The sequence below is a fragment of the Siniperca chuatsi genome, linkage group LG14 (genome assembly GCF_020085105.1).
Source record: "Siniperca chuatsi isolate FFG_IHB_CAS linkage group LG14, ASM2008510v1, whole genome shotgun sequence".
NCBI classification, from domain to species: domain Eukaryota; kingdom Metazoa; phylum Chordata; class Actinopteri; order Centrarchiformes; family Sinipercidae; genus Siniperca; species Siniperca chuatsi.
Window position 1 is genome coordinate 21,050,709 of NC_058055.1, and position 27,833 is coordinate 21,078,541.

At 39.1% G+C, this 27,833-nt stretch overlaps 3 protein-coding genes across 9 annotated transcripts in view; all 3 read left to right on the plus strand.

The window, feature by feature from the left end:
• Window positions 1-18,041, plus strand: part of sec24a (SEC24 homolog A, COPII coat complex component) — a 41,458-nt gene extending 23,417 nt beyond the window's left edge. Inside the window, exon 25 of one of the 2 annotated variants that reach the window (XR_006380683.1) lies at window positions 18,027-18,041. The gene's annotated coding sequence lies outside the window, so the exon portion shown is untranslated. Of the gene's footprint in view, window positions 1-18,022 lie in introns of both variants that reach the window. The other variant, XR_006380682.1, reaches the window with a different exon arrangement.
• Window positions 1,285-9,224, plus strand: camlg (calcium modulating ligand). The gene is made up of 4 exons (XM_044222729.1): window positions 1,285-1,642; window positions 3,462-3,925; window positions 4,535-4,600; window positions 5,927-9,224. Exons 1-4 carry the CDS (start codon window positions 1,492-1,494, stop codon window positions 6,116-6,118), a joined length of 873 nt encoding a protein of 290 aa, XP_044078664.1. The 5' UTR covers window positions 1,285-1,491; the 3' UTR covers window positions 6,119-9,224.
• ddx46 (DEAD (Asp-Glu-Ala-Asp) box polypeptide 46) lies at window positions 10,526-27,618 on the plus strand. 6 transcript variants are annotated; one of them, XM_044222715.1, is made up of 25 exons: window positions 10,526-10,686; window positions 10,935-11,093; window positions 11,714-11,731; window positions 12,490-12,561; window positions 14,626-14,748; window positions 14,946-15,033; window positions 15,128-15,296; window positions 16,282-16,517; window positions 17,029-17,139; window positions 17,453-17,618; window positions 18,170-18,290; window positions 18,822-18,997; window positions 19,424-19,545; window positions 20,206-20,284; window positions 21,439-21,521; window positions 21,882-22,046; window positions 22,276-22,438; window positions 23,208-23,401; window positions 23,552-23,689; window positions 24,195-24,344; window positions 24,582-24,809; window positions 25,345-25,563; window positions 26,560-26,704; window positions 26,779-26,852; window positions 27,049-27,618. In XM_044222715.1, exons 1-25 carry the CDS (start codon window positions 10,670-10,672, stop codon window positions 27,094-27,096), a joined length of 3,264 nt encoding a protein of 1,087 aa, XP_044078650.1. In that variant the 5' UTR covers window positions 10,526-10,669; the 3' UTR covers window positions 27,097-27,618. The 6 variants fall into 6 exon arrangements, with proteins under 6 accessions (XP_044078650.1, XP_044078652.1, XP_044078655.1 ...); XM_044222714.1 differs by having other exon boundaries at window positions 10,588-10,704; XM_044222717.1 differs by lacking the exon at window positions 11,714-11,731.
• Window positions 27,619-27,833: the final 215 nt, after the last annotated feature.

The following is a 27,833-nucleotide window of genomic DNA, read 5'->3' on the forward strand; positions in this document are numbered from 1 at the left end:
GAGGTGAATCAAATTCAAATTAATTCAAATTGTATACATTATCTCTCATTTGCTTTCTTTAATACTGAAACTAGAGCGCAAAACAAAGCTGGACGTGGATAAGACCCCGTCCCCGCCGCTCTGCAGGGTAGTCACAGAGCACTGGCAGAGGTGTACCAACCTTATCAGTACACTGTTTGATTTTAAAGTTCTTTGCACTCTCAACTTTAATTTCATGTCTTTGTAGTTCACTCATTTTTTTCTGTAGTTCAGGTAAAAAGAATAAAGAGTTTAATGGTATGTTTTAATTCAGGCTTTGACAGATCTGGATCTGGCCTCTATTTTCTACCCCAGCATGAATAGTCCAATTAGTTAATGTCATTTTTATTCATAATTATACTTGATTTTCATTAAATAAATGATTTTGTATGACTGGACCTGCCAAACTACTGACAGCAGACTTGCTTTTTTGCGCTGTAGGTTTAAAATCTTTAATGCAGTTTGACAGATGATAGTTGACACCGTTTTTGCTGCTGCACAAAATGACTGCAGTTCCTGTATGTTATTATGACTGTGTAAAATTTTTATTAATCTGGACAGTGCCACAGTGCTTATGAAAATGCATCTCCCTTAAAGCAGTGGTTCTTAACTTGGGGGTCAGGACCCTCACAAGGGGTCAGGAGATGAATACAAGGGGTCCAGAGATAATTTACTTTAATCAAAACTCTGCTACACAAAATAATGTGTTTTTCAGACTTTTTTCTAATCTTGTGTTTCAAAAGGATAAAATAAAAAGGACATTGTTTAAGTCATTTTTAAAGCAATAGTTATCTGGTTCCATCTTCTCAAATGTAAATAGTTTCTGGTTTTCTTAGTCTAGTAAACTGAATATCTTTGGGTTTTGGGAGTTTGACATCTGAAGACATCACCAAGGACTGTAGGAAACTTTGGTGGACATTGCTCGCTGTTTTCTGACATTCTACGAACCAAATAATTCATCTGTTACTTAAGAAACTAATCAGTAGATTAATCGAAAATAATCATTAGTTGCAGGCAGCTCTTACTATGACCAGCCCGTTCTTCTTTTATGAATATCATTTTACATGCGGCAAATGGCATTGTATATTTTTTGGGGCTGGCCCCAGGCCTGACCCTAGGGACCCCAGATCACTAAACCCGCCCCTGCTGATTTAGATTTTTTTTGTTTTTGTTTGTTTGATTATTTTCTTGAGATTTCAGGTACATCAGAAGCATATAACCAGACCCCGTCAAAAAAAAGAGCTCTGTCTCCTGCAAGTCAGCGTTGAGGGCTCTACAACCGGCTAAACTACCTTGTCATGCTCGGCGGTGACATCATCATTGAGCGTCCTCTCTTCAGACAACGCTCGGTCATGTTTACCGTTTAATTCAGTGATCTGAGGCTTTTGTGCTGTCCACAATAAGCTGTTGAATCGCTATTTTTTTTGTATGTATTGTGACTATACTTTGTAGTTAACGCTAATTTATTTCAACATGGAGTCCGGAGAGGCCAAGGAGGAGAGGGCAGGCTCTCTGTCGGCGGCGCAGAGAAGAGCAGAGCTCCGGAGGAGAAAACTGCTCATGAATTCAGAGGACAGGATGAACAGAATCGTGGGCTCCACTAAAAACGAGTCTGAAAACAACGGTATGCTATGCTAACTGATGCAGTTTACACTACAGTGCTGTTCGTGACTGTCACCTGCTCCATCTTACTGCTGCTGTTTTAACTACAGTCAGCACATTACCTTTGTCCACAAGCAGTATCATCATTTCAGTATTCATATTCAGTACAAATATATGAATAGAAATATGGGTGGCACATTCCCCCAGCCTGGGATTCAAACCAGAAACTACCTGGTCCCACTGTAACTCTGCTGACTCAAGATGGCGCTGTTGAGCTGAAACAATTAGTCGATTTATAGATTAGTCATCCACAGCAAATTAATCGCAACCATTTTTTTTATAGTCGATCAACCATTTAAGGCATTTTTAAAGCTAAATTGCCAAAAAATCTCCTAGCTCCAGCTTCTTAAATATTGTCAGTGTGAATATTTGGGGGTTTATTAGTATTCTGTGATAGCAAATGTAACATCTTTTGGTTTTGGACTGTTGGTCGGACAGATCAAGCCATTTGGATACGCCATCTTGGATTCTGAAAAATCTTTATGGTCATATTTCACTATTCTTCTGACTTATTTATTTATTTTTTAGCAGATCAATCAATATGAAAATAATCGATAGTTGCAGACCTTGTTCTAAGCCTAAATGTCAATGCCAGATGTTTGACAGCTACTATAGATAAAATCTGTCCATTCAGTCTCTTTGTCAGTGTGACAATACACCTGTAGCTCATAACACCATCTCAAATTGAGCCAAACTAACACTGGAACGTGAGTTTATTTTGGCTGATTAGATCTCCTCTCCTTACTGTAAATGTGTGTACAGACTGTGGTTTATTCGCATCTCACTCAAGAAGTGTGGGGAGAGAGAGAGGGGGGTACGACATGCAACAAATGAAACAAACAGTTGCTGTGGTATGCATCTTAACCACTGAGCCACCACGACGCCACCTAAACTTAATTTTTAAGGAAATGTGACCAAGGCATGTGCTGATTGGGACATTTTACACTTAAAATAAATAATCTTGTCAGCGCTCTCTGGTGGACAAACTATGCAATTGTGACACTGTTTCAAAAGCACTAAATTACTAAACTTTGGCATTTCCGCTCTGCAATTTCTTGTTACATATCAAACAAACTTATATGGCAATACCTGTCAATCTGTGACCAGCTAAAACCAGCCATAAATATCGGCCGCTTTGGTGTATCACTTTTTTTGATGTCCCATCGGGTACTTATAATTTTCCAGGAACAGAACTTGATTGGATGTATGGTTGTGTGTCAGGGAGAAACTCCTCACAATGCTTTTCTGACATGTTATGGACATATACAACACTTAACCTGTGTGTCATACAGGTACAGAGGATGGCAATGTGCCACAATGTTTTTGAGCAATTGCTTTCTGTCAAGTTGGACTCAGGTAGGATTTTGACATTTAAAATTATGTCACTACTCAGCAGAGCCTCTTGAGTCCATGGGGCCAGTCACAAAGAAGCTTCCTCTAACATCTGGGCTACTGGTCGTTATACACTTCATGTAGTTTTTAAACTGAAGTGAAAACATACTGTACCCGTTGTCAAATGTAGGGTTGCAGCTATTAATATTTTTATGATTAATCATTAATTGTTTAGTCTATAAAATGTCAGAAAATAGTGAAAAATGGCCATCACAATTTTTCAGAGTCTTCAAATTGCTTGTTTGGTCTTCCCAACAGTTCAAAACATAAAGATATTCAATTTTATATGAAACACAAAAAAGCAGCACAATTGTCACATTGATTGGAGATTGGAACCAATCATCATTTTCCTAGATAAATAAGTCACTGATGTTGTCTTATATCCTCAGCTGGAGCGTCCCTGCGTCCCACAGAACCCCGCTTTCACCTCGATCTCGACAGGACAGAGCCGTTGTCGTCATCCTCATCTTCCCCGAGACCGTCTCCCTTCCTGCCAGAGGCTTCGGGGCTCGGCAGCCGCTCCCACAGCGCCACCCCAGAGAGGAGGGGCTCGCCCCTGCCAGGCTGCAGTGAGCCACACGGAGGCTCTCTGGAAGACGATATCGGAGGGGTCCGACAGAGACCGAGGGGGGAACGGGCATCAGACGACCTCAGCAGCTCCCCACGTCGAGGCCTCCAGAAATACCTGTCCCGTTTTGACGATGCCATGAAACTGCGGGGTCAGCTGGCCAATGAGAAGCCGGCCCAGGACGGAGGGTCCGACTCAGAGGAGTTTGATCCCTTCAGAATCTTCAGGCTCATCGGCAGCGTCCTCCTCGCCGTTTTTGTTAGGGTTTTTGTCTGCAAGTATCTGGTGAGTCTGCTCGCTGTTGACACAGTGTTGCTGTGATAACTGTGAGATTGGCCCATTGCTTAGTTCACATAACTGATGAAAATGTAGACACTAAAGTCATCCATGGGCCTCTGATAGACCATTAACCAGGTTTAGTGTCAGTACGTGATTAGCATCAACCAAGTAAGACATGTGACCATTCACAAATGAAATGTTGATTAGTGACATTTAAAACATCTTTAAGCCCATTTTGCTTCTGTGACTCCTAGTAATAAGCATTTAGTACTATTTAGAGCAAATGAGCTGAGTTTGTCTGTATTCTCCTCTCCTACCAGGTAAGCTAATCAACAGGCTAGTTGTAAACTTTGTGTCCTCCTCAAACATACACCAGCACCACGTTTTCACTTCCCATCTTATATAATCAGTGAGCGATTACTCAAACTCAACAGTACAGAAATAGCTAACAGTTTTTAGTCATTACATGAAAATAAGAGATCTGTTGACATTTTCTTTTTGCATGCATTCATTTTGTGGGAATATCACATATCAGCCCACATTTAATAATAGTGCATCTGACTACCAGAAACATGATATTATTGTGATAATGTAACTCATATTTTTTCCTTCTAGTCAATATTTGCTCCATTTCTGACCCTCGAACTGGCCTATATGGGGTTGTCCAAATACTTTCCAAAGGTGAGTTTGCGCTAGATATTTTGTTAGAATCAGAACAGGTTTATTGCCAAGTAGATTTTCACATACACGAAATTTACCTTGCCTGCATTTCTTATCCCTTCCCCATTGTTATAGACTCAAATTTAACATGTATGCAAACAGTGTAATTTGGATTCTTATATTTTAGCAATGATTTCCAAGAAGTAATGTTGTAATGATCAATGTGAAGACACACTTTGGAGGTGTCAGTGTGGAAAGCTGAAAGCAGTGACATGCATGATTTTGATCAAGGTTAAGTAAGGTTTTGTCATAATTACAGTTGGCTAATGTTGCACTTTTTAGTTTTTATTTTTCTTAGCCAAGATTTGGCATTAGTTTTGACAAAAGTTGGGTCCCAGCTAGACATGTTGTTGTTGCACTGACTTCCTTGTGCTATGGCTGACAGCCCAGTCTTCGTAGCCACAACCATCTCACTGCTGGCCACACCCACAGTGGATATCATTGAAAGTTTATGTAACCTGGAGGGTGACACACGGCACATATTTTTAATTATAGAAATGTTTAATTTAAATGTGAGAAAAGTGGCATATTGCACCTTTTTGTATATTGATTAAAAAGTATATTAGTTAAAAAGTATTAAAAAGTATATTGACACGATAAAATGTATATCCCAAAGGCAAATAGTAGTGATGAAAGGGTTAGTCGATCACCAGAGAAATATACAAACAACAATTTTGACAGCTTCATTGTTTAAAGCAATGGCTTATTTGCTTTCTGTCTGAGCATTAGATAAGAAGACTGATATGTCATCATGTCTATATGCTAAATATGAAGCTAGATCCAGCAGGTGATTAGCTTAGCTTAGCATAAAGACTAGAAAACTGGAAACAGCTAGCCTGGCTCTGTCCAATGTTCAAAAATACACCAGGCAGCTGGCAGTCACTTCCTGGTGTCTTGTCGTCACCGTGAGGTTCCCAGGCAACCAGCAGAGAGTCCAGGAGGGTCCGTTTTTTTTTTTTTTATGTATGAAACAAATGAGATATAATGTGTTAATTACTGAGCTTTAGAGGTGCTGGTAGGTACTGTATTTTTTTATTTTTTTTTCTCGACAGAGCCGGACTAGCTGTTTCCCCCTGTCCCCAGTATTTATGCTAAGCTAAGACGAAACATGGAACTATGACATTAAGTCATTTTTCAAGCAAAAATGTGTTTTATTTGCTTTTCTGACATGTTATTGACAAAACTTAACTATAAAAAAAATAAATAAAATGGATAAATCAATAATGAGAAAACATTAGTTGCAGCCATGCATCATAGTGTGTTTGCATTATACTCCTGTTCCTCCAGGTAGAGAAGAAGGCCCAGACCACTGTGCTGACTGCTGCCCTATTGCTGTCCGGTATCCCCGCTGAGGTCATCAACCGCTCCATGGACACCTACAGGAGGATGGGTGACGTTTTCGCTGACCTCTGTGTTTACTTCTTCACCTTCATCCTCTCGCATGAGATCCTGCTGCTCATTGGCTCAGAGACTCCCTGATGGACCGGGAGGATCTCAGTAACCCCGCCTCCCCTTTCTTGTTGTCCCCTCCCTCTGTCTCCCATAGCAACAAGGCATGGTCATTTACGTCGGCTGACGTGGGTTTGTTGTTGACAGTCTGGAAGCGAATCCTCGCTGCCTTATGATCAGGGTCGCGCGTCAGCTGGATAAGTGCTCATTAATTCAGCGCTTCAGGATTCCAATAAGGCTAAGCTACATGTGACCAGAGGGTCCTGTGTTTGTTACAGATCTCCAAGTCAATTTTGCTCTGGACTGAACCTGAGAAACAAAGACGGTTTGTGTTTGCTTGTGCGAAGAATGCACAGTGGCATTTATTGTGCTAAGTGATATTTATTTGTCAGGTCTAGCACAGAAAATAGTAAATGTCATATTCGAGAGTGGACAACAGTACAGTTCATCATCAGTCTGGCAGCCATAGATTCCATTTAACTTATGAGTGGGGAAACACTGGAGTCCCTCAAGGGCTGGGTGATATTTCTGAAACCGACATCACATCATTAATTTCAAAATTCTGATATTGAGGCATATCACATTATTAAAGCATTTATGTTAAATCAAACAAAATAATTAAACTGCTGTTCACTGCAATGAACTGTCTTCCACCACTATGCGTTACATCAGAAAAACTCTTCACATGCGTTAAACAGAAACTTAACACCACACTGATAGGCAGTGTTTTGCTGCCCTCTTTGGTTGAACGTTTCAAGTGTGTTGCACCTGTAAACACACCCAACAGTGATGTCACGATGGACTGCCGCGTCCTGGAGTACACTTCTACATCACTGCATCAGCCACCATAAGCTACTGGTCTTAACCGACCAATTAAGATTGTAGCTGCAAATTGAGCGACGCTGCGTTTTATTGTTTATGAAGTCAGCTTTTCGTTTGTAAGAGAAACAATGTGTTATTTATTCTTTAAAATTTACATAGTCTTGCTTCAAATAACAGCATTTTGTAAAAAGATGACACTGTATGTTGATATTGTCATGATACAATTTACTGAAAGCTGATAGTATAGTAGAATAGTATTGAATTATTTCCACCTCCTTCTAAATCCTAATCATCTCCAAAGATGGTGCATAAGCTGTGCAGGCTGTTATATTCTCAGCTAATACGACGCAGACTCCTCAGCAGGTGTCTGACTCTGCTATAAAAAAACAATTATTAGAACTGCTGATGAAATTTAGAGACAGTTGATCTCCCTAGCTGAACTAATATACACCACTATGGATATCTATTTGTCATATTAGTCAGCCCTGCAGTGCGTCAGGCAGGGTTGGGGTCAGTATTTTCAGTTCATGTCATTCATTCATCTAAACTTTACATAACTCTAGCTGGATGAAGGCAACATATTTCGGTAAAACTTACGCAGTTCATACATTCTGTAAAAAAACAAACACTTGAATTAACTGAAATGTAAGTGAATTTACCACAGCCTTGAAGTGAAGAGGTTTATTAGTGTTCTTGATCCGTTATGATTGACAGTCAATGACTGAATTAAGCAGAAAGCTTAAGACAGTATCATTAGGACTGACAGAAGCTGGTGGTTTCTATTTCCCTCTTACATATTATCATCTCCTCTGCTGATTTGTTGCAACATCTGCACCTCAACCTGTAGACGACCTTGAGGCTTTGCAGTTTGTGTCACAAAATATTTCCTTTAAACAAAAGTGTAATTAAATAGAGGTTTAGGACCATTTGAAAAATGTGTGTTCTGAGATTAGTTTCAAGATTCAAGAAGGCTTAAAACTTTGAATTATTTCTTTTTGTTATTAATCTCAGAGATCTGACATTTTTTTTCATACACACACACACACATATATAAAACTGAGATCAAGAGCTTTGATCTAGTTTTTAACATTTTTTAGTAGCTTGAAAAAAATAGAACAGAAAAAACAAAACTTTTATTGATGGAGCAACAGTAGTCAGTTCCTGATTATTTGAACTGGTGTCTTAAGAACTTGGACTCTCCTTTATTTTCATTGTGTTTACTGGTTTTCGGCTTTACAGATAAGTTCAGTGTAAATGACGTTTGTGTTTTACAAATAAAAGAGCGAAAAGGACAAAAAATGAATAAATGATTGACAGAGGATTTAAAAACAAAAACACACCACACGCTTAAGAATTCAATATGACAAGATTCATTGATGTGGTGTGTCCAGAAATAATGACAATGACTATAGGTCAACTTACAAATGAGGAGACTAAAAGCTTAGATTCAGCGTAGTCCAGAAAGAGACACCACATTTTCTCAAATTTGTTGGCACGAAGTATAAACCTGAGTTTCTCTAGTTTTAAGTGCTGTATGACATCTTTTAACCATAAAATATAACTGGCAGGCTGTGGGGTTTTCCAGTTTAGGAGAATTACTCCTTTTAATTGGTGGAAATGAATCATATGTGTTTTATGTTGTGACAGAGTTCCTCATAGGCAGTGCTTTAAGTTATAGTTTCTGTTGCGATCTGTCATCTAAAGGTCCACCTGTGTTATGAACAAGTTTTCTTACTTCATTTAAGTTGTGAAGGCAGAAGAAGCATTTAGTCCTTAAACGTAAAGTGTGTTATTTTGCACGGCTATGAGCTTAAAAACGATATAAACTTCATACAGTATATGTACATAATGAAAAGTGTGACTGACAGGAATGTTTTGGGTTTTACTGGAAAGCACTGTCACTGCACATTAATGTGAGGCAGTGGGAGTTTGTACGCTTATTTGTGCTGAGTAATTGTGGTGATGTGTCCTGTTTTGCTTTGCTCAAGCCTCGTTCATACATACTTCATATATACTCTCTACTTCTGTGCTGTTGTGTCCTCTCTCCATAGTTTTAATTTCATCCAAATTAATTTATTAGTGTGATTTTTTTTTTCTTCATGTAAATGAATTGTGATTTATCCTAAGACTTGTCTGACCTACTTGATTGTTTTTGATAAGGTTTACAGAATAACTGTTTTTAATGGCTCTTACATATTTGAACTTCAGTAACAAATTTAGTGTTGACATGATGTAAACAGTCTCTGCTTAAAAACATACACAGGAATGAATAACCTGACAATTCATACCAAATAAATACTACTTGTGTGACATACTCTGTTTTGAGTTTCACTTTCTTCATTTATTTTATTTATTGGGTTATACGACAACAACGACAGTGGACATTAACAAACATTTCTGAAAACCTACTTTCCTGTGATAGTTTGCTTGTAGGCCATCCTTTAGAAAAGCCTTGAGTTGAGGTTGTGACTACTTTTTACATTTTATTTGACTAGTTCTGAAGTTGAAGTGGGGTCCATTAAGGCCATCAGCAAAATGAAGAATACGTTCACAATATTATTATTATTATTATTATTAAAATTATTCCAGTTAGAAGAAGATTTAGAGGTGGGGCTTGGCAATAATTCAGTATTATCGTTTCCCACGTTGAAGCGTTTTTGACTGATGAAATGCAGGCCAGTGAAATATTTGATTATAATATACAGTGTGTAATTTTGCATACATTTTACATATCAAGATAAATTTCGATTTTGGAAAATATTCCTAATTCTTCTTTAACGTCATGGTATTAATTTTGACCATATTGCCCAGCCATATTTAGAGGAAGAGAGGAGTGTTAGGTTTAGAGGTTTCACTGTAGTCAAATATTTTTTAATTGAGGGAATAGTGGGGATTTACAGCTGATAAAAGCAGCATAGAACAGTATACAAACACGTTAACAAAAGCCATTAAAAGCAAGTAATATGAAAGTACACTGAGAAAAAAATATATGTTCCAGAGACAAAACAAAAACAAAACTCAATCACAAGTTTTATTTATATAGCGCCAATTCATAATTCATAACAGAAGTTATCTCATTGCACTTTTCCCATAGAGCAGGTCTAGACCGTACTCTTTATAATATTATTTACAGAGACCCAACAATTCCCACCAAGAGCAAGCACTTATACGTTTGTGTATATATATATATATATATATATATATATATATATATATATATGAATGTGTAACATAAAATACTAGAGTAATAGACCAAGTTGTCTTCCCCCCCCTATTAATTCTCCACCTGTCTTAGTCATCACTATTTTCTATTAAATGTAGCAAAATAAAAAGTACAACACATTCCTCTGATATTTTATAGAGCAAAAGTATTAGTACTATAAGAATAAAAAGAATATATATACTTTGTATAAGTACTAAAGGAAAATCCTTAAGTAAGTTCCAGTTCTGCCCACGTCTGCAAGATCCTAGTAAAAGAGGTCTGCGGTTCTAATGTGTTTCTATTTCTCTTCCTATATGTGAAAATATTTGGCACCATCTGTGCCACTCAGGCTGCAGTACAACATTTTAGCCGCCCTTCTGACCTCCCACCGCGGGGTGGCGCACTGCGCTGTTCACCCTGCGAGTTTGTGAATTTAACTGTCGCAGTTTTTTTACGTGCAGGTTCAAAGACACAAACAAACGTCCACCGCACAAGGGTCGTCATTATCTGTGAACTAATTTGGCTTTTTTTTTTAGATTTAACTTCGTCGAATAGCAATGGGACGTGAGTCGAGGTATGCCAGAATTATCAGGTCAATTTGGTGTATTTATTATGTTGAATCGATCGTGACTAACTCCTGTGACTGCTAAATTTAAGATGTATTAATTTCGATGGCTACTTTCGATTAGCATGCTAGCTGCGACATCTTGATGTTAATGCACATTAGCCAACAGTTAATCTCATAATGCCCTGAAATATGACTTAAAAACAACAGTTAGCTAACTGTCAGCTAACATGATTATTATGCTGTTTGGTCCTCAGACACTACAGGAAACGTTCCGCGTCTCGGGGACGGTCAGGTAGCCGATCTAAGAGTCGCTCCCCGGACAAACGCTCCAAGAAAGACGACCGAAGCAGGCGGGAGCGTTCACGGAGCCGGGACCGCCGCAGGTCCCGGTCCAGAGACAGAAAACGAGCCAGGTGGGTGTTACTGTTCAACGTTACTGTATGTTGACAACGCGTGAGTGTTAAAGAGAGAGACTGTATCTGTTTACACATAATAATTTTTTAAAATAGATATGTTTATTGATTTCACAGAGCAAAACAACACTTTCAGGGACAGCCCCCCAAAAGAAAACCAAATACAAAAAAAACAGCATAAAAGCAAAACACAATAACTGTGCTCCTAGACACCTACACAGACAAGAGATTATTACATAATGTAAGACAAACAAACTTAACAAAAAGTAGTAAGAATGGTAGAAATATCCAATCCAATATAGGACATAAAAGACTCCCATGTTCTATGAAATACACTGTCTTTAGAATGTAGCCAACATGTCAAGTTATCTAGTACAGCATATTCAAGTATGACCTTATGCCACTGTGTTATAGTTGGGGCTTTGTCTGTTATCCAATTCAGAAATATGCATTTTCTTGCACTGAATGTTAGCATTTTATAAAGATTGCCTTTATATTTATCAGCAATAAAGCCATTTGGTGTCCCAAGTAGCATGCATAATGGATCACTTTCTAGATTAATGGCTAAAATTGTATTAATTTCCTGCTCTATAATATGCTTAAACTTCTGTATTTCCCAGAAAGACAACAGGCAATGGGTGAGATTAGCCGTCTCTATTTTGCACTTGAGATATAGAGAAGAGAAGTCATCAATAAACTTATGCTGTTGGGAGGAAGGGATGTGGGCTCTGTGTAAATTCTTGAGTTGAATAGCTTTTATTCTATTACAGATGCTAAAGGTCCTCGCACTCTCCCAGGCATCATTCCATTGATCATCTGTTATATCTACATTAAGTTCCTTTTCCCAAGTTTCTTTTAAGCACAGGGTGCCTGCATTACCATACTCTAAGCATATTGTGGAAGAAGCTTATAGATTTGCCCACCTGTAATAAGAAAAGCTGTCTCTCTGTGAATTTCTTATTCTCTCACGAATAACTTTGATTGGACAGTAATGTAGTGTCCCTCTAACATAATGCTTTATCTGTAAGTAACGAAAAAAAATCTTGTTTTTGAATATATTCTATTTTTTGATTATAGCCCGCCATGCTTTAATGGTAACTACTGTAATAGGGTTGTTACAGGCAAATGTCAGAGATTTAAGCTTTTTAAGAAATAATAAGTTATGGGAAATTTGGACATGGCGCCTTCCATATCAAACCATAAAGATGTGGGCTCTTTATACACCCAGTCAGCTATAAAGCGTAGGTGAGCACTAAGCGTTGAGGCGTGGCCTCTTCTTAGCCCATATAAAGGAACTAAACCAGCTATTTAAATTGTTGATAATTTTATGTGATAAGAGAATTGGGATCATTCAAATTGGATATAGTAATCTAGGCAGGATGTTCATTTTCAACAGAGTAACACGACCCAACCAGGAAACAGGAAGGATGTTCCACCTCTCCAAATCCAATCTGATGCGTTCAAACAGGGGAGTAAAATTTTGTTTTGTACATTTGGTCAAAAGCAGGTGTTATGTATATTCCTAAATATTTGAAACCTGTATGAGACCATTTAAAATGGAAGGGAGATGGAATTTGAGGTTTTTGTTTTAGACTGCCCAGAGGCATTGCTTCTGACTTATTGAAGTTTATTCTATACCCTGAAAAGACACTGAACTTGCTGATGATCTCAATAAGGGTAGAAGTGGCCTGGTCAAAAATATCAGGACGTCGTCTGCATAAAGGGTAATCTTATGTTGTTTGTCCGTCATGGTTAGGCCATGTAAGTCAGGGTTTGTCCTAATTGCCTCAGCCAGAGGTTCTGTGGCCAGGGCAAACATGAGAGGTGAAAGAGGACAACCCTGCCTTGTACCCCTCTGAGTCCAGAAGTTGCGAGAACGCTAGCCATTAGTAAGCACTGTAGCAAGAGGATTGTTATATAGCAGCTTTCAAATTCAAGTGTATGTAACAGATACGGCCATTCGATGCGGTCGAATGCCTTTTCCGCATCCAGTGAAATATCCAGACCATCTATTGACTGCTGATGAAAAAACTGAACTGTATTTAGTAACCTGCGTATATTGTTGCAATAGTTACGACCTTTTAATAAAAAACTGTTTGATCCTCATTAATAAGCAAAGGAAGTAAATCCCCCAGCCGCGTAGCAAGTATCTTTGAGAGATAGCTTAAGATCCACGTTTAATAACGAGATTGGCCTGTAGGAGGCATAGTCCTCAGGTTGTTTACCCTTCTTTAAAATTAAGGAGATATTAGCCTCCCTCAAAGACATGGGTAGAACACCCCTTTCAAAAGAATCATTAAACATGTTCAGCAAAGGATCAACTAAAAGGTTCTGTAATTCTTTATAAAACTCACTTCTGAGCCCATCTGGTCCAGCCAATTTACCAGATTGCATCTCTCTAATAGCATGCAATATCTCTTCCTTAGATATAGGGGCATTAAGAGTAGATCCTCTGATAGACTGGGTAGATTAAGAGAAGAGAAAAAAGTGCCCATTAACTCTGGGTTGTCAGCTTGTAGTTCTGATTTATACAAATTTTAATAGAAGCTCCTAAATGTGTCATAGTGGTTGTAGAGTTAAATGATTGTCAACCATGACAATCTGAAATTGAAGAAATAGTTTGGGAATCTACCTTTTTTCTTCGTTAGATAGGCCAAATATTTGCCTGCTTTATCACTGTGTTCGTACATTTTTTGCATGTTTTGTTAAGAGAGTCTAATGTGGAGCAGAGTGCTGAAATTTCTTTAAGCTTCCTTGAAGATGGATTTTTAACATAGTCTTCTCAGCCAGTTTAAGTTTGGATTCTAAGATTTCCCCTTGTTCAGCTTGTCTGCTCTCAGTTTGCCATTGACAGGATCAGCAGTATCTTCCAGCGCCGAGATTCTAGTCTCCACTTTGGAAATCCGCTTTTCATGACTGTCCAGTTCTTCATGTTACATTTGCAACAACTGCAACAGTGGCCCAAGCTTTTCATCGATGACTTTGGAGCCGTAATCTCAGAGATCGCCTCCTGAAGCGCTGGCTCAAGTGCGCTAGCTCTTGCGTTAGCTTCTTCACTAGCTTTTTGGCTAAAGTTTGGGTTTCTTCTATGCGACATTTTCTCAGACTTTCTCAAAAAGTAGTTGCTGATACTCATTATGTGTTGTGGAATTGTAAAAGTTTGCGAGTTGTAATGTTTGCAGGTTATAATGTAGAAAATTAGCGTAGTGGAGCACCCGCTCTGCTAAACCTGACCTCTCCTCAAGCTCCCATCTGGAGAACTCCCACACATAACCATTTTTAAGTAAACCAGCTGCAAGAGGACTCAAGTCTGTTTGTATTTACACCCTACAGCCAATAGTACATGAGGGGTGGGGTTTTCTATTTGACATGATGAGATGCTCCACAATCCATGGTTTCAGTCGTTGTTTGAGATCACTTGAGATAATGAAATGGACCAAGTGTAAAATTTTCCTGAGAAGTGAAAGAGACCAGTGTTATCTCCCTCTCTTCTTTTGAGTTTTCATGTCACATGTTTGCCTTTGCTGTCCAGGCGCTCCAGGAGCAGAGAAAGGAGGAGGTCCAGAAGCAGAGAGAGGAGGAGGTCGGGCAGCAGGACCCGAGTCCGGAGGTCCCGATCTGGGAGCCCCGGCAAGAGCAGGAGACCAGATGAAAAGTGAGTCTTCCTTTAAAAAAATAAAAAAATAAAAAATAAATAATCAAACATCTCAAGACGTAACTGACAGCTCTGGTAACTAAAGCCCCTGGATAACATGCTGGCAAATGTTTATGATGGGTAGGTTTTCTGTCAAAGGCTGAAATTTCAATATGCTACTGTTTTTCTTATTCTCTTCATTGTTATCTTCTCTGCAGGTCAAGGAGCAAGGAGAAAGACAGCATTGATCCTTTATCTGAAAAGAAAAAGATTAAAGAGGAGAAAGAGGATGAGAAGGTTGAGGATGTAAGTTCCATATATTCAGTCCTTGCTAACCTCTAAAAGGTCACCACATAGTAGATGGGGGAATGTTTCTGATCTTTCCACTGTGTCCATGCAGCAAGACTTTGACCAGAACAAGCTGGAGGAGGAGATGAGGAAGAGGAAGGAGCGTGTGGAGAAGTGGAGGGAAGAGCAGAGGAAGAAGGCCATCGAAAACATTGGAGAGCTCAAGAAAGAACTGGAGGAGATGAAGCAGGGCAAGAAGTGGAGCCTGGAGGATGACGATGGTGAGGAAGCACTGTTAAAAATAACCAGCAACACTTTCATTTAAACCTACCAGGAGTGAGCCACGGTAACTCAATTGATGTTTGGGTTGACATGTTTATCCTGTGAGTGTAAGGTCTTGAGTTTAATTCCCCATGTGTTGTTTTATTGTAGAGAAATCCTGGTGTCTAAATGATAAAGCATTCTTTTCTCCTAATTCTCCTAACGCCCAAAAATGTCCCAAAATATCCTCCTCTCCAAGGATTATTTTAATTGTCAATCGAACCATTGATTGTTATTCCCCACCACAAGTTGATGTGATGTTTTACCGTCTTTTACTTGTTTAAAGAGTAAGTAAGTTTTGGCTGAACTCTGGAAATTAAAAAAATGCCTCTAGAACGTAAAATAAGTATCAACATGGGCAGTGCTGGGATGGGGCGCAATTGGATAGACCTACAACCAATCAGAGCAATATAATGTGTGGCGTTACGTAGCGCTGAACGACATGCAAGTTGAGGCGGTGCTTGATCTGTTTTCAAGCAGGGAAAAAATGGCGCCCTGGTCACAAACTTTGGTGGTTTGTGACGAAAGCTGCCACCATATACATCACCTGCTTCCAGATCTGCCAATAGCATATTTAAATGTAATAGCCGTGTTTCAACCTGCAGAGGGCAGTCGCTGTGCATATTTATAACACAATATGTAGACTTCAAATACTTTGCGCTAAAATGTCAAGATTTCGACCTGAATCCATCAACATCATTATTAAATACCCATATACATTAGTTTTCAGCTGAGAAAAGGTTTTGGGGTTTAGTTACTCTTTAAAAACAAAGTATAGAATTTCATTATGGATTCAACAGTTATTTTAAATAGTGAAAACATTGTTTGCATTGTGAAACTTTTTCCAGATAATGTTAGGTATTTGTACTTAATAAGTAATTATATCAGTTAATTAAAATCAGGTTTGATGCAGAGCCTTATACTGTATTTGACTCTTCATTTCAGACGATGAGGAAGATGTTTCAGCTACAATGGATGGAGACGATGATGAAGATGGGGAAGAGAAGGGTGAGCTGAAAGAGAAGGAGATAAAAGAGGAGAAAATAGAGGAGGAGGAGAAGGAGACTCTCATGGAGCAGCAGGCCGAGGACGACGACGTGGATCCTCTGGATGCCTACATGGAGGAAGTGAAACAGGAGGTGAAGAAGTTCAACATGGGAGCCATGAGAGGAAATGATAAGGTGAGTGCTAAGGGACAATACTGCTTTACTTTAGCCTGGAGCCAAGTCTTCTGATATTTAATGTCTGGGTTATGAAACATTATTTGACAACCACCTCCTGTCATCCTAAGTTACTGTTGACTCAAAGAATCTTTTTTTTTTTTTTTTACAACAGTGACAAGTAAGATAACTAATTAGAGCATAGTTTAAACAGAATAGTCTTGTTTAAAAAGTACAGCAAAATATGCAAAAGAAAGGATCATACAGTGTCTTTGAAAAGCCAGAAGTGCAACCACCTGCTGAAAATTATAAATGAAATAATAATAAATGTAGATAAACTATGGTTATTTTGTAATGCAGGGCTACAGAAGTCCTACATTTATCCACACTGCTAATTGCTAACTGCATTTTTATTATCCAATGTCAGTTGTCAATGGCAGTTTGTCTACTAGTGTTGGATTTGATGTTGTCTCGGGTTTTCTTCCTCTGTTTTGCCAGATGATATTCATGTTTTTTTTTTAATCTTCAACAGAAAGGAGCAATGACCGTAACCAAAGTGGTGACAGTTGTTAACACCAAGAAAGGACCTCACACTCACAAGAAGAAGGGTGAGCTGATGGAGAATGACCAGGATGCTATGGAAGTGAGTTGTTTTTTAACCCTCATCCATGTTTTGTTTGTGAAGCAGCTCATATATTCACCTGCATTTCTTCAATACTGATGTTTTTTCTTTCATAAACTAAAAGTGTTCCTTTTTCCCGAAGCAACATTACTCTTCTCTCAGATTTAAATTGTGTACCCATCAAACAACATTTCAGTCCTGGTGTTTCATGAATGAAATACAGATCCTGTTTTAGACTCATTGGGCAAAAAGCTTAACAATGTCATCAAGTTACCCCCGATGGACCACACTGCTAACTGCTAACTATCCAAAATGTCACCGATGTGTTTGACAGTACTCATCAGAGGAGGAGGAGGTTGATCTGCAGACTGCTCTGACGGGCTTCCAGACCAAACAGAGGAAAGTCCTAGAGCCAGTTGACCACGGGAAGATCCAGTACGAGTCGTATCGCAAAAACTTCTATGTGGAGGTCCCTGAGCTCGCCAGGATGACTCCGGAAGGTCAGTAAACCGAACACAGGAGATTGAGTTTTCAGTTATGATTAGCTCTTATCCCACCACTGAGATTTTCAATACAAAAACTGCCACATATCCCCTACGGCTGTACACTCATGATTTGAATTGATATGATGCACATTTAATATCTGTGTTGTACAAATATAATTTTATCTGTACACATCCAAATACAAGCTTCTGCGGTTAGGGTTTACAATAATTTGCCCGCCAGTTTCAGGCTGATATTGGTTTATTATTTGGACTGGGTATGGAACCTCAACAGAAATGTGTTTGTAGCATTGAGTCTTGAAAGAGGCCAAGTAATGAAAAATGTCAAGTATTAAAAGTTTAATTTAATTTAAGGTAAATGCTTGAGTAAATTCTCTGGCTTAAACTAGCAAATACAGTACTGTGTGTGTGTGTGTGTGTGTTTTAGCACATATATATTCCTTGAGTAACTCTGCAGTAGTAGTACTGTAGTATTCAGAATATCTGTCTTTGTAAACCTTTACTACCCATATAACATCTGTCTGTTTGGCTGGTTTTAATCAATACAGAAGTGAATGCGTACAGGCTGGAACTGGAAGGCATTATCGTTAAAGGGAAGGGCTGTCCCAAACCCATCAAGGCCTGGGTGCAGTGTGGGGTGTCTATGAAGATCCTCGGTGCTATGAAGAAGTGAGTCTGACTGATGGTGACTGCTGGTGTGATGGACTAGGCAACTCTTTTAGGGCAATGTAGTAATTTAGCAATGATCTTGCCAATAGAAAATGAAGAAAGATGATTATCAGTTTCATGAAAAGATAGTTAGGCAGTCAGCTTGTGTGTAAATGGCTCGAGCACTGATTTATGTTCATGTGCAGAGAGCAACTCCCATTTTTTAAATGTGAAATAAATGAGTTCATATTCAGCTGGACATGACGTTGCAGGTTAATACAGTTACTTTGTTAAAACACTATTAAATAAGTATTTGCCCAATGTGTGTGTGTGTGTGTGTGTCATAACAAAAACCATAACCTTTAAAAAGTATAACCACTCATATCCCATTTAGTCTGCCCTTTTGAAATGTATATAAAACTTAATAGCATTTTTCCTTTCTCAGGTCAGACGAAAATCATATTCAGAATGTACATGACACTTGATTCTTTCTGACCAGAAACCGACACATTGTATTCGTGTTCATTTCTTTCTTCTCCCAAATGTACCCAGGCACGGCTACGAGAAGCCCACCCCCATCCAGGCCCAGGCCATACCTGCCATCATGTCGGGCCGAGACCTCATTGGCATCGCTAAGACCGGCAGCGGGAAAACCATAGCCTTCCTGCTGCCCATGTTCCGACATATCATGGACCAGAGGCCCCTGGAGGAATCCGAGGGACCAATTTGTAAGGAATAGATGTTAATAAATGTTTTATACTTCCTTTAAGCATCACTCTTAAGATTTACAGAAATGTTTCCTATTTCTATTGACTGTATTCAAATAGAAAAAAGGAATAACTGTGAAGTGATTTAGGACAGAAAGTAAGAACTTAGAAGTGGAGTTGTGATGTCCTACTCCTCTGCTTTTCAAAGACTTAGTTCAGGGCCCAAATGTAGGTCAAATGAAGACTTCACAGTGGGATGGTAACCCACTGGCTGTTATGCTTCCACAGCATTTCGTATCTTCTTTATCAGCCATCCTCAGAGTCATTAAAGTAAATTTTACCTCAGTTAATGTTCTTGGCAAATTCTATACATATTGTGTGCTCAAAATAGTAAAAGATAGAAAACATAATCTGTATTCTCATCCTGTTTTCTTCCCTCTCCCACAGCTGTAATCATGACTCCGACCAGAGAGTTGGCTCTGCAGATCACCAAGGAGTGTAAGAAGTTCTCCAAACAGCTGGGACTCAGGGTGGTGTGTGTTTATGGAGGCACGGGGATCAGCGAACAGGTAAACACACACACACACACTAATGTTGCCTGTTCATGTTATTTCCCCCAAGGGCTTTAATTGGCTTACAATGAGGTGCTTTTTCAATTAAAGTCTATCTAACACAGAAGCAAAGTAGAGGTAAATACTGCATTGTCATGGTGCAGGACAATCCTTAAAAAAATGATCTAACCAAAAGGCCTTAGTCGAACATTATGCATGTTACATGATTTATCACACACAACGGGACTTCATGTCCCTTATCACACTTTTTCTCCTCTTGCCCATTTCACTTTCATTAACTGTGTAAAGTAAGAGCAGAAATATGAAACTCAGAGTTGTTGTTCTCTTATTTTCTTGTTTCTCCTTTCATTGAGTATAGTTCTTTAAATCTCTTCAATTATTATTTGGCTGTGACCTGAGAGGGACAAATATGTGCAATGCTTAATTGGTGGAGTACTCCTTTTAAATGGAACAATTAATCCATTAATTAAGAAAAACTGATTGATCTGATGAAAATAATAATTGGTTGCAGCCCTAGCTTGGTAACAGTAAATTTGATTATATGGAATACTGTAACATGGTCTGCAAAATAAATAATCACTGCTATATTTGGTCAGCTGTTATATTTTAACTCTGAGCGTTGCATTAATACTCTCATTTGTTGCTGTTGGCTTCCAGATTGCTGAGCTGAAGAGAGGAGCTGAGATCATCGTGTGCACACCGGGAAGAATGATTGACATGTTGGGGGCCAATAGCGGTGAGTTCATACACCTTGACCGTCTCACTTCTTTATTCTGGTAGGATGTCAATGCCAATAAGCATTTTTGATGTCTTGTGAGCCTTTTGTTAATTACCTTGCATGGAATAAATGTTACAATATGATATGCATAATGAACCAAGTCAGTACCACTTACTAAACTGTTGACATTATTTGAGCACCTTTTGGGATCAGTCATATCTACAAGACAGTGGTGTGTTTCCTGAAGAACAGGGCAAGTACAGGTAGGTGGACCTGGTGCTGCCTCCGTGGTTCCTCAAACTCCAAGCAAGAGACGATCAAAATGTTTGATAAGTGTATTGTAACATGGATGTATCAGGATCTGTAATTTTGTTATATTAAAAGAAAGTAGCCTAAGTGCTCAACCAGGGTTCTACAGTGTTGTTGTTTTAGTAAATATACTCTCGTGTAAATTCTGCCTAGAAGTGATAAAAGGCACACATGTGCATCTTGATATTCAAAGCACAGAGAGATTTTCCAGTTATTTTCACAAATCACACATCCGTAATATCTCATGTCTCCATAATTGTTTTCTATTTGGTGCTCATGTGGCTTCTGGGAATAAATATCACTGTAGAGCCATGTACAGTACTGAGCATTTGCATAAAAATGTGAAGAAATACTGGAAATGTGTTTAGAAATATTGTTGTTATATTTGCTGACCCTTTTTTTTATTGTGCATTATGTAAATCTTTTATGAGCAGTTATTATAATAGAAGGGGGTTTTTGTTGTTTCCACACATGCGAGGTAATCTGTAATATGTTTCCCTTGTAGGTGAAAAGGCGCTTGGTCAGATAATTCTTGATGGGGCTCCATCTCTTGTATTGTATCTTGAGGCTGTTTTCTGACTTTTACAGGTCCCTCATGCCCATGAGATGGTACGCAAGACCAGAGACAACCAAAAACATTTAAAAATAGAAATAAAATAAAACTCTGGCCACTTGAAACTAGTCCTCAGAAGAATGTGCTGATGTTAGGATGCCTTGTTTTGTTAAGTAATGTCAAGTAGTCTTACTCTGAAAAAGGTTCTCTGTGATTGGTAGATTAGTTTAATGTTTTTTGAAGAAGGCAGGTCTGACTTTTCTTTTTCAAGTTAACAGTTTTCCTCATGCTCCCCTCCCTTGGTGTGTAGGTCGAGTCACCAACCTACGCAGAGCTACATATGTGGTGTTGGATGAAGCAGACAGGATGTTTGACATGGGCTTCGAGCCACAGGTGGGCCAGATTTATACGTTGGCATACACAGTTACTCGTACTTGTTCTATGCCTAATGCTGCAATTGTCAACTTCGCATGTTTGGCAGCCTCAGAAAGGAAGCAGAAACCTTTCTGGTTTAAAACCGTTACCTCACACAGTTGCTATCAACTAGATGTATAGTGGCACAATAATCAAAACCAGCACAAATTTAAGGACGAAAAAAAAACAATTCCAACAGTGCCACTTTCTTCTGTTACCTTGGATTTTATGCTGCACGGTAAAGCAGAGAAACATAAGATGAAAAAACTATATGCTCAAAAATGAGAATGAGTTGACAAAATTCACTAACCTCCAGGTGTCGTCTGGTTTGTCTACCAGGTGATGCGTATTGTGGACAACGTGCGTCCAGACCGTCAGACGGTGATGTTTTCGGCTACCTTCCCTAGAGCCATGGAGGCGCTGGCTCGTAGGATCCTGGCCAAGCCCATTGAGGTCCAGGTGGGAGGCCGCAGTGTCGTCTGCTCTGATGTGGAGCAACACGTGGTAAATCATCTACGTTTCATCTCTGTCTTATTGAAAAGTATTTATTTAAAAGTCACATTTGGTTTCTCTAGACAGACATCTAGATATACTCCAGTGCAAGCTTACCAGTATTCTGCTTTAGTTTTTATTAGATTGTCCTTTTTTTTCTTCCCCAAATTCTCATTAGTAACCCAGTCCAAATCAGACCACTCATCACTCATTGTCCCCCTCTCTCCTTTTGTTTCTGTAGCTGGTGATTGAGGAGGACAAGAAGTTCCTGAAGCTGCTGGAGATTCTGGGTCACTACCAGGAGAAGGGCTCGGTCATCATCTTTGTGGACAAGCAGGAGCATGCAGACGGACTGCTCAAAGACCTGATGAAAGCCTCGTACCCCTGCATGTCACTGCACGGAGGTAAGGGGTCACATTTGGGATGCACTGATTACAACTTGGTGATACTTGGATATTTTTTACAATTTGAATGAGCAGTTTCCTATAGTAATTCAGAATTCCAAATTTGTGACCGTAAACTACAGAAATGGTAACGTAAATGTATTAACAAATGTATTCGTCTCAATGTAAGGAATTAAGAATAACCTGTTTAAGACGATTGATTTTTGAGCTTACTGAGTTTAGCTGGATTACCATAAGAAGTATGTGCTTGTCTTTAGAAACAACTTGCAGGGGAATGAAATGTCACCAGATACACAGAGGATCTTACATTCAATATGAAAAGCAGCAAAAAACAACAACAAGAAAGAGTGGTTATTTTGGACCTTAAAAAACAAAGTAAAATCTTACATGGACAAAACTGCAGAAGTGTGGAAAATGGAAAATTAACGTGTATTTTTGATGGGGGAATCTCATTACCTGTAATGACCAAATCACATGTAACCCGGGGTTTTGGAGAGCACTTTCTGATTTCCTGCTCTGCTAACAGGAATATAAGGTCAACTATAATCAAGTATGACATTTTGCAACGTATATTATGATGTTAAAGGTATGTACACTGCATAGGGAATAAATACACTGACTATCAGAGGCTCTGATTCTTGTCTTACCATAACTCTGCAGACAGATCAAAGTGAAATAACCCATTTTGAAGAGCATCTATTGACGGCTTTCTGCCATGGATGTCTAGTTTTTGATCTTTCATATATTCCTTTCCTGCCGTCCTCCTTAGGAATTGACCAATACGACAGAGACAGCATCATCAATGACTTTAAGAATGGAGCATGTCGTCTGATGGTGGCCACCTCTGTGGCAGCCAGAGGCCTGGACGTCAAGCAGCTGATCCTGGTGGTCAACTACAACTGTCCCAACCACTACGAGGACTACGTCCACAGAGCCGGACGCACAGGCCGAGCAGGCAACAAGGTCAGTTGCTTAAAACTGAATTTGTGATGTGTTGAGTGTGTTTTCTGTGCTTATTTTGTATAGAATTGACATTGATTAGCCCTCTGTAAATGGCTTTAATATCCTATGGAAGTTTTATATCTATAGACGTCTCTACATTTCTTTTTCCAGGGCTACGCCTACACCTTCATCACAGAGGATCAGGTTCGCTATGCTGGGGATATCATCAAAGCCTTGGAGCTGTCCGGCTCTCCTGTCCCACCTGAACTGGAGCAGCTTTGGGCCTCCTTCAAAGACCAACAGAAAGCGGTAAGATGAGGGGAAGTGGGATCTGAAACAGCTAAGAGTATGTGTGCATCAAAGCTATGTTCAGTCTTAAAGCTGCATTAAGCAGCATGTTGTTGCAGCGAGAGATAATTGTTTGAATTTCTGAAATTTTAACAAATGTCATTACCCAGAATTTATGTATTGTGATGCTGGAAAACTGACTTATATGTCATCTTCTTAGTTTGTTTTGTTTCAGCCTTAACTCTTACACTGCACCAGCTCCCTGTTGTATTCACTCATCATTCATTCATCACTTCCTTTGTGTTAAGATTTGCTAAGAATGATAACATCTATCTAAAATTTATCAGGGTAAATAAGATCAATCTGTGGTGTCTCAATAAGCAAGTAGACCTAATTAGGTATTGTAGAAACTTGTGAATAAAGAAAATCTTGTACTGCTTTAAAAATGGGCTATGTTGGAATTAAATCTACATTTTTTCCTTATCTTCCTATTTCTCTTTTTTGCTCCCCTGCTTCTTCCTTGCAGGAGGGTAAGACCATTAAGAGTAGCAGTGGCTTCTCAGGAAAAGGCTTTAAGTTTGACGAGACCGAACACGCCTTGGCCAATGAGAGAAAGAAGCTGCAGAAAGCTGCTCTTGGACTGCAGGACTCCGATGATGAGGATGGAGCCCTGGACGTGAGTAATGTCTAAATTTCACTGTTGACTGTCTGACCAATTTTCATTAAATTGGCAGCATGTTCATGGAACAAAATGCAGCGCTCAGCTGTTTCTCAGCACCATATTAAAGATGCATTTACTTTTTGGTATCTTAAGTGTGATGTCCTCCCAGTTACAGTTACAAAATCATACTAATTAATCATGTCACCGTTCCAACCCATCTTAATCATCTCCCCTGCTTTTCCCCCTCCTCAGATTGAGGAGCAAATCGAGAGCATGTTCAACTCCAAGAAGAGGGTGAAGGATCTGTCTGCTCCTGGGGCGGCCACCGGTCCTGCAGGAGCAGGTTCGGCCACAGCAGCCGCCCCCGGAGGGCTGCCAGGCCTCGGACCCACGTCTGCTGGAAACATCCAGAAACTGGAAATGGCCAAGAGGCTGGCGCTCAAGATCAACGCTCAGAAGAACCTGGGCGCCGAGGCTCAGGTACGTCAAACAGAGATGGAATATGTTAGTGCAGATGTGTCTGTGTCCACTGCAAGACATGGAATGCCAGAGGAAAGACAGAGGATTTTTTTATCTCTAAATATTACATCTGTAAATGATCACATACTGTACTTAGTGATTAATGACTTCAAATGCAGTTGTGTGTCAGTCAGGAAGTTGACCATTGTCAGTTTAACACCAACATTTATACTCTGACTTCAAAATGATTAGCCACCTACTTGGGTGGTGTTTTTTTAAAACAAAAATCTGAATGATGTGCTGTGCAGAACATGTTCACTCCTACATGTCAGCCAAAATAAAAACATTTAATACATTTAATCATAAATTAGATTTCATTTTCAAAATTGTATTTGTACATATTATCTCAAACTACTGAAGTAAGATGCAAGACCTTAGTATCACAACATATGGTACTTGTTAATATAAAAAAAAACAGTTTTAAAACCTGTGTTAAGATTATTTTTTTCCCCACATGGACCAAATAAAGTCAAACTGGTTTTCTCTTCGTGTACAGGACGTGATGCAGCAGGCCACTAATGCCATCCTGCGGGGCGGCACCATCATGACACCCTCGGTGTCAGCCAAGACCATCGCAGAGCAGCTGGCGGAGAAAATCAATGCCAAGCTGAACTACACCCCCGTGGAGAAGCTGGAGGAGGAGCGGCAGGCGGCTGAACAGGCCGAGACCATCAAGAGATACGAAGAGGAGCTGGAGATCAACGACTTCCCTCAGGTCAGCAGCACACAGTGCAGGGCTGCACTTAAATATTCAACAGATTCCTGTTTTATTTTTAATCTTTGTTTTTGGATTTTTCCTGTGCCAGATGAGCACCACCAGCTGTAGTTTTGCTCAGTCACATTCAACTTTCCCTTGTAAGTGCCCAGGAGCAACAGAAAAGGGATGAAAATATATACTCAAGGCATTTTTCTTTGAAAAATATAAAATTTTTGTGGAGCGCAATTCCACATGACTTCCATCAAACATTTATCTTTGATTGTCCCAGGTATCTTTATTTGTTCCCACATTCAGGCTTTTTCTTTTTTAAGCTCCTGAAAACTTGGTTTCACATCTTTAGTATTTCTGTATAACATTAAATGTCCATTACTAAATAAGAAACTGTAGAGTTTAAAGTTCAAAAAAACATTCTTTAATTATTATTTGAGTTGTTAATTAAGTGTTTAGCACTCAAAGCTTCATCAGGACTGTGTGGGTGTGGTTTGATAACATTTAACTGACAGTGACAATTGACGGCACAAAACCTCACAACTGTCATCAGACTTTGATTCAAATGTTGCTTAATTATGATTGGTGCTCAGAAGTATGACATCGCCTTTTCCACCTGAGCACTGCTCACTTCAAACCAGTAAGAAGAGCACAGACAAAACACCACAGAGAAATCTCAAATGAGAAATAATCCAAACTTTGGCAGAAAACTGTGTTCTTGTAGGACCGCATCGCTCAACATAAAGACTGATGGTGACATTTTGATTTCAGGGCCTTTTTAATGTTGAAAGACATATTTTGGTAGCAAGTATTTAGGAAACTGCTGTGTTTTTCCGTGCTGAAGAATCAAGCATCTTAAACAATTCAAAGATTTTCACATGTGCTTTTTTGAATTCTGAGAAATTGGTATCATCTTACTGTTTTCTACGTTGATGGGAACTCTAGCGCAAATAAATAATTAAGCAAAAATTCTTATAAAGTGTTCCTTATTCTCTTCTTCCCCAGACGGCCAGGTGGAAGGTGACATCTAAAGAAGCTCTGCAGAGGATCGGTGAATACTCTGAAGCCGCCATCACCATCAGAGGAACCTATTTCCCTCCAGGCAAAGAGCCCAAGGAGGGAGAACGCAAGATCTACCTGGCTATTGAAAGTACGTGTCAGGGGGTTTTCTAGTGTTTGATAGAACTTTATATACTGTATATTAATGTTATGTTTTTTTTCTAGGTGCAAATGAAATGGCTGTGCAGAAAGCCAAAACGGAGATTACTCGGCTAATCAAGGAAGAGCTAATCAGATTAGTAAGTATCTTCTGCCTCTTGAAATCAATTACCAGTACTACATATCCTGCTGATATCAGGCTAAATAGGAGCCTGTTTCAGATTTTGTCTGGCACTAGATTTTTAGAGCAGGAAACATAAAGCATGGCAGGTTTGTTATTCCACAAATATCTATGAAATATTTTGCTTATTGTCTTTTTTTTTTTTTTCTTTCCAGCAAAATTCCTACCAGCCGACGAGCAAAGGCCGGTACAAAGTGTTGTAGAGGAGAAAGCGAGGCTCGCTGGAGGAGTTTCTATCTCTCAACAGTCTCCTGTCATCTCTACAGTTTCATCAAAGTGGTTGAATATTTTAGTCTATATTTTTAATAATGTTTCCTTCAATTACTTAAGTTTAGTGTATGAGGGGGAAAAGAGGAAAATTAAAACAAAACCAGTTTCCTCTGTGCTTCACTTGAGTGTCCAATGAATTTATACCTACAGACTATAAATACCAAAATGTCGATTCTGTGTTGACCTCTAGTGTCATTGAGCCATCACAATTGTACAGTGAGCTATCTGCAATTTCTTTTAAATGTAAGACATTTTTTCTTTAATGTTGGGTTTTTTTGCATCAGATTTCACTCTGTTGTATGTACAAGCAACAAACCAACCGTAGTCTTTATAAAGAGATCCTCAGATGAAAGTTTTTACTTTTCCTCACAATAAAACGATGTGTTGCTAAGGAAATAAACTTGATTTGTCCAGCTGTTTGCATTAATACATCTGGCAGATACTGTGTGCCCTTACTGACTGTTTTAATTATTCAAAAGGCTTTTCGTTTGTATATTATTCATCAGTAGTGTTGTGCTGTTTTGTAAGCTTTGAAACTGGATTGTGGCTCAATTTCAGGACAATAACATTAAAAAATGAAGCAGGTTTTTGCATCTTTATTACCGCTTGTTAGATGCAAATAAACCGTTTTCTGGATTTTAAAGTGAAAACAGCGTTTGGATGTCAAACG

Excerpts from the sequence above, each read along its gene's own strand:
- camlg (XM_044222729.1), top strand. The coding sequence starts at position 1,492 with ATGGAGTCCGGAGAGGCCAAGGAGGAGAGGGCAGGCTCTCTGTCGGCG. Across the intron at positions 3,926-4,534 it reads TTTTTGTCTGCAAGTATCTG|TCAATATTTGCTCCATTTCT; the intron begins GTGAGTCTGCTC and ends TTTTCCTTCTAG. Across the intron at positions 4,601-5,926 it reads TGTCCAAATACTTTCCAAAG|GTAGAGAAGAAGGCCCAGAC; the intron begins GTGAGTTTGCGC and ends CTGTTCCTCCAG.
- ddx46 (XM_044222714.1), top strand. The coding sequence starts at position 10,670 with ATGGGACGTGAGTCGAGGTATGCCAGAATTATCAG. Across the intron at positions 18,291-18,821 it reads ATCCTCGGTGCTATGAAGAA|GCACGGCTACGAGAAGCCCA; the intron begins GTGAGTCTGACT and ends AAATGTACCCAG. Across the intron at positions 26,705-26,778 it reads GATCTACCTGGCTATTGAAA|GTGCAAATGAAATGGCTGTG; the intron begins GTACGTGTCAGG and ends TTTTTTTTCTAG.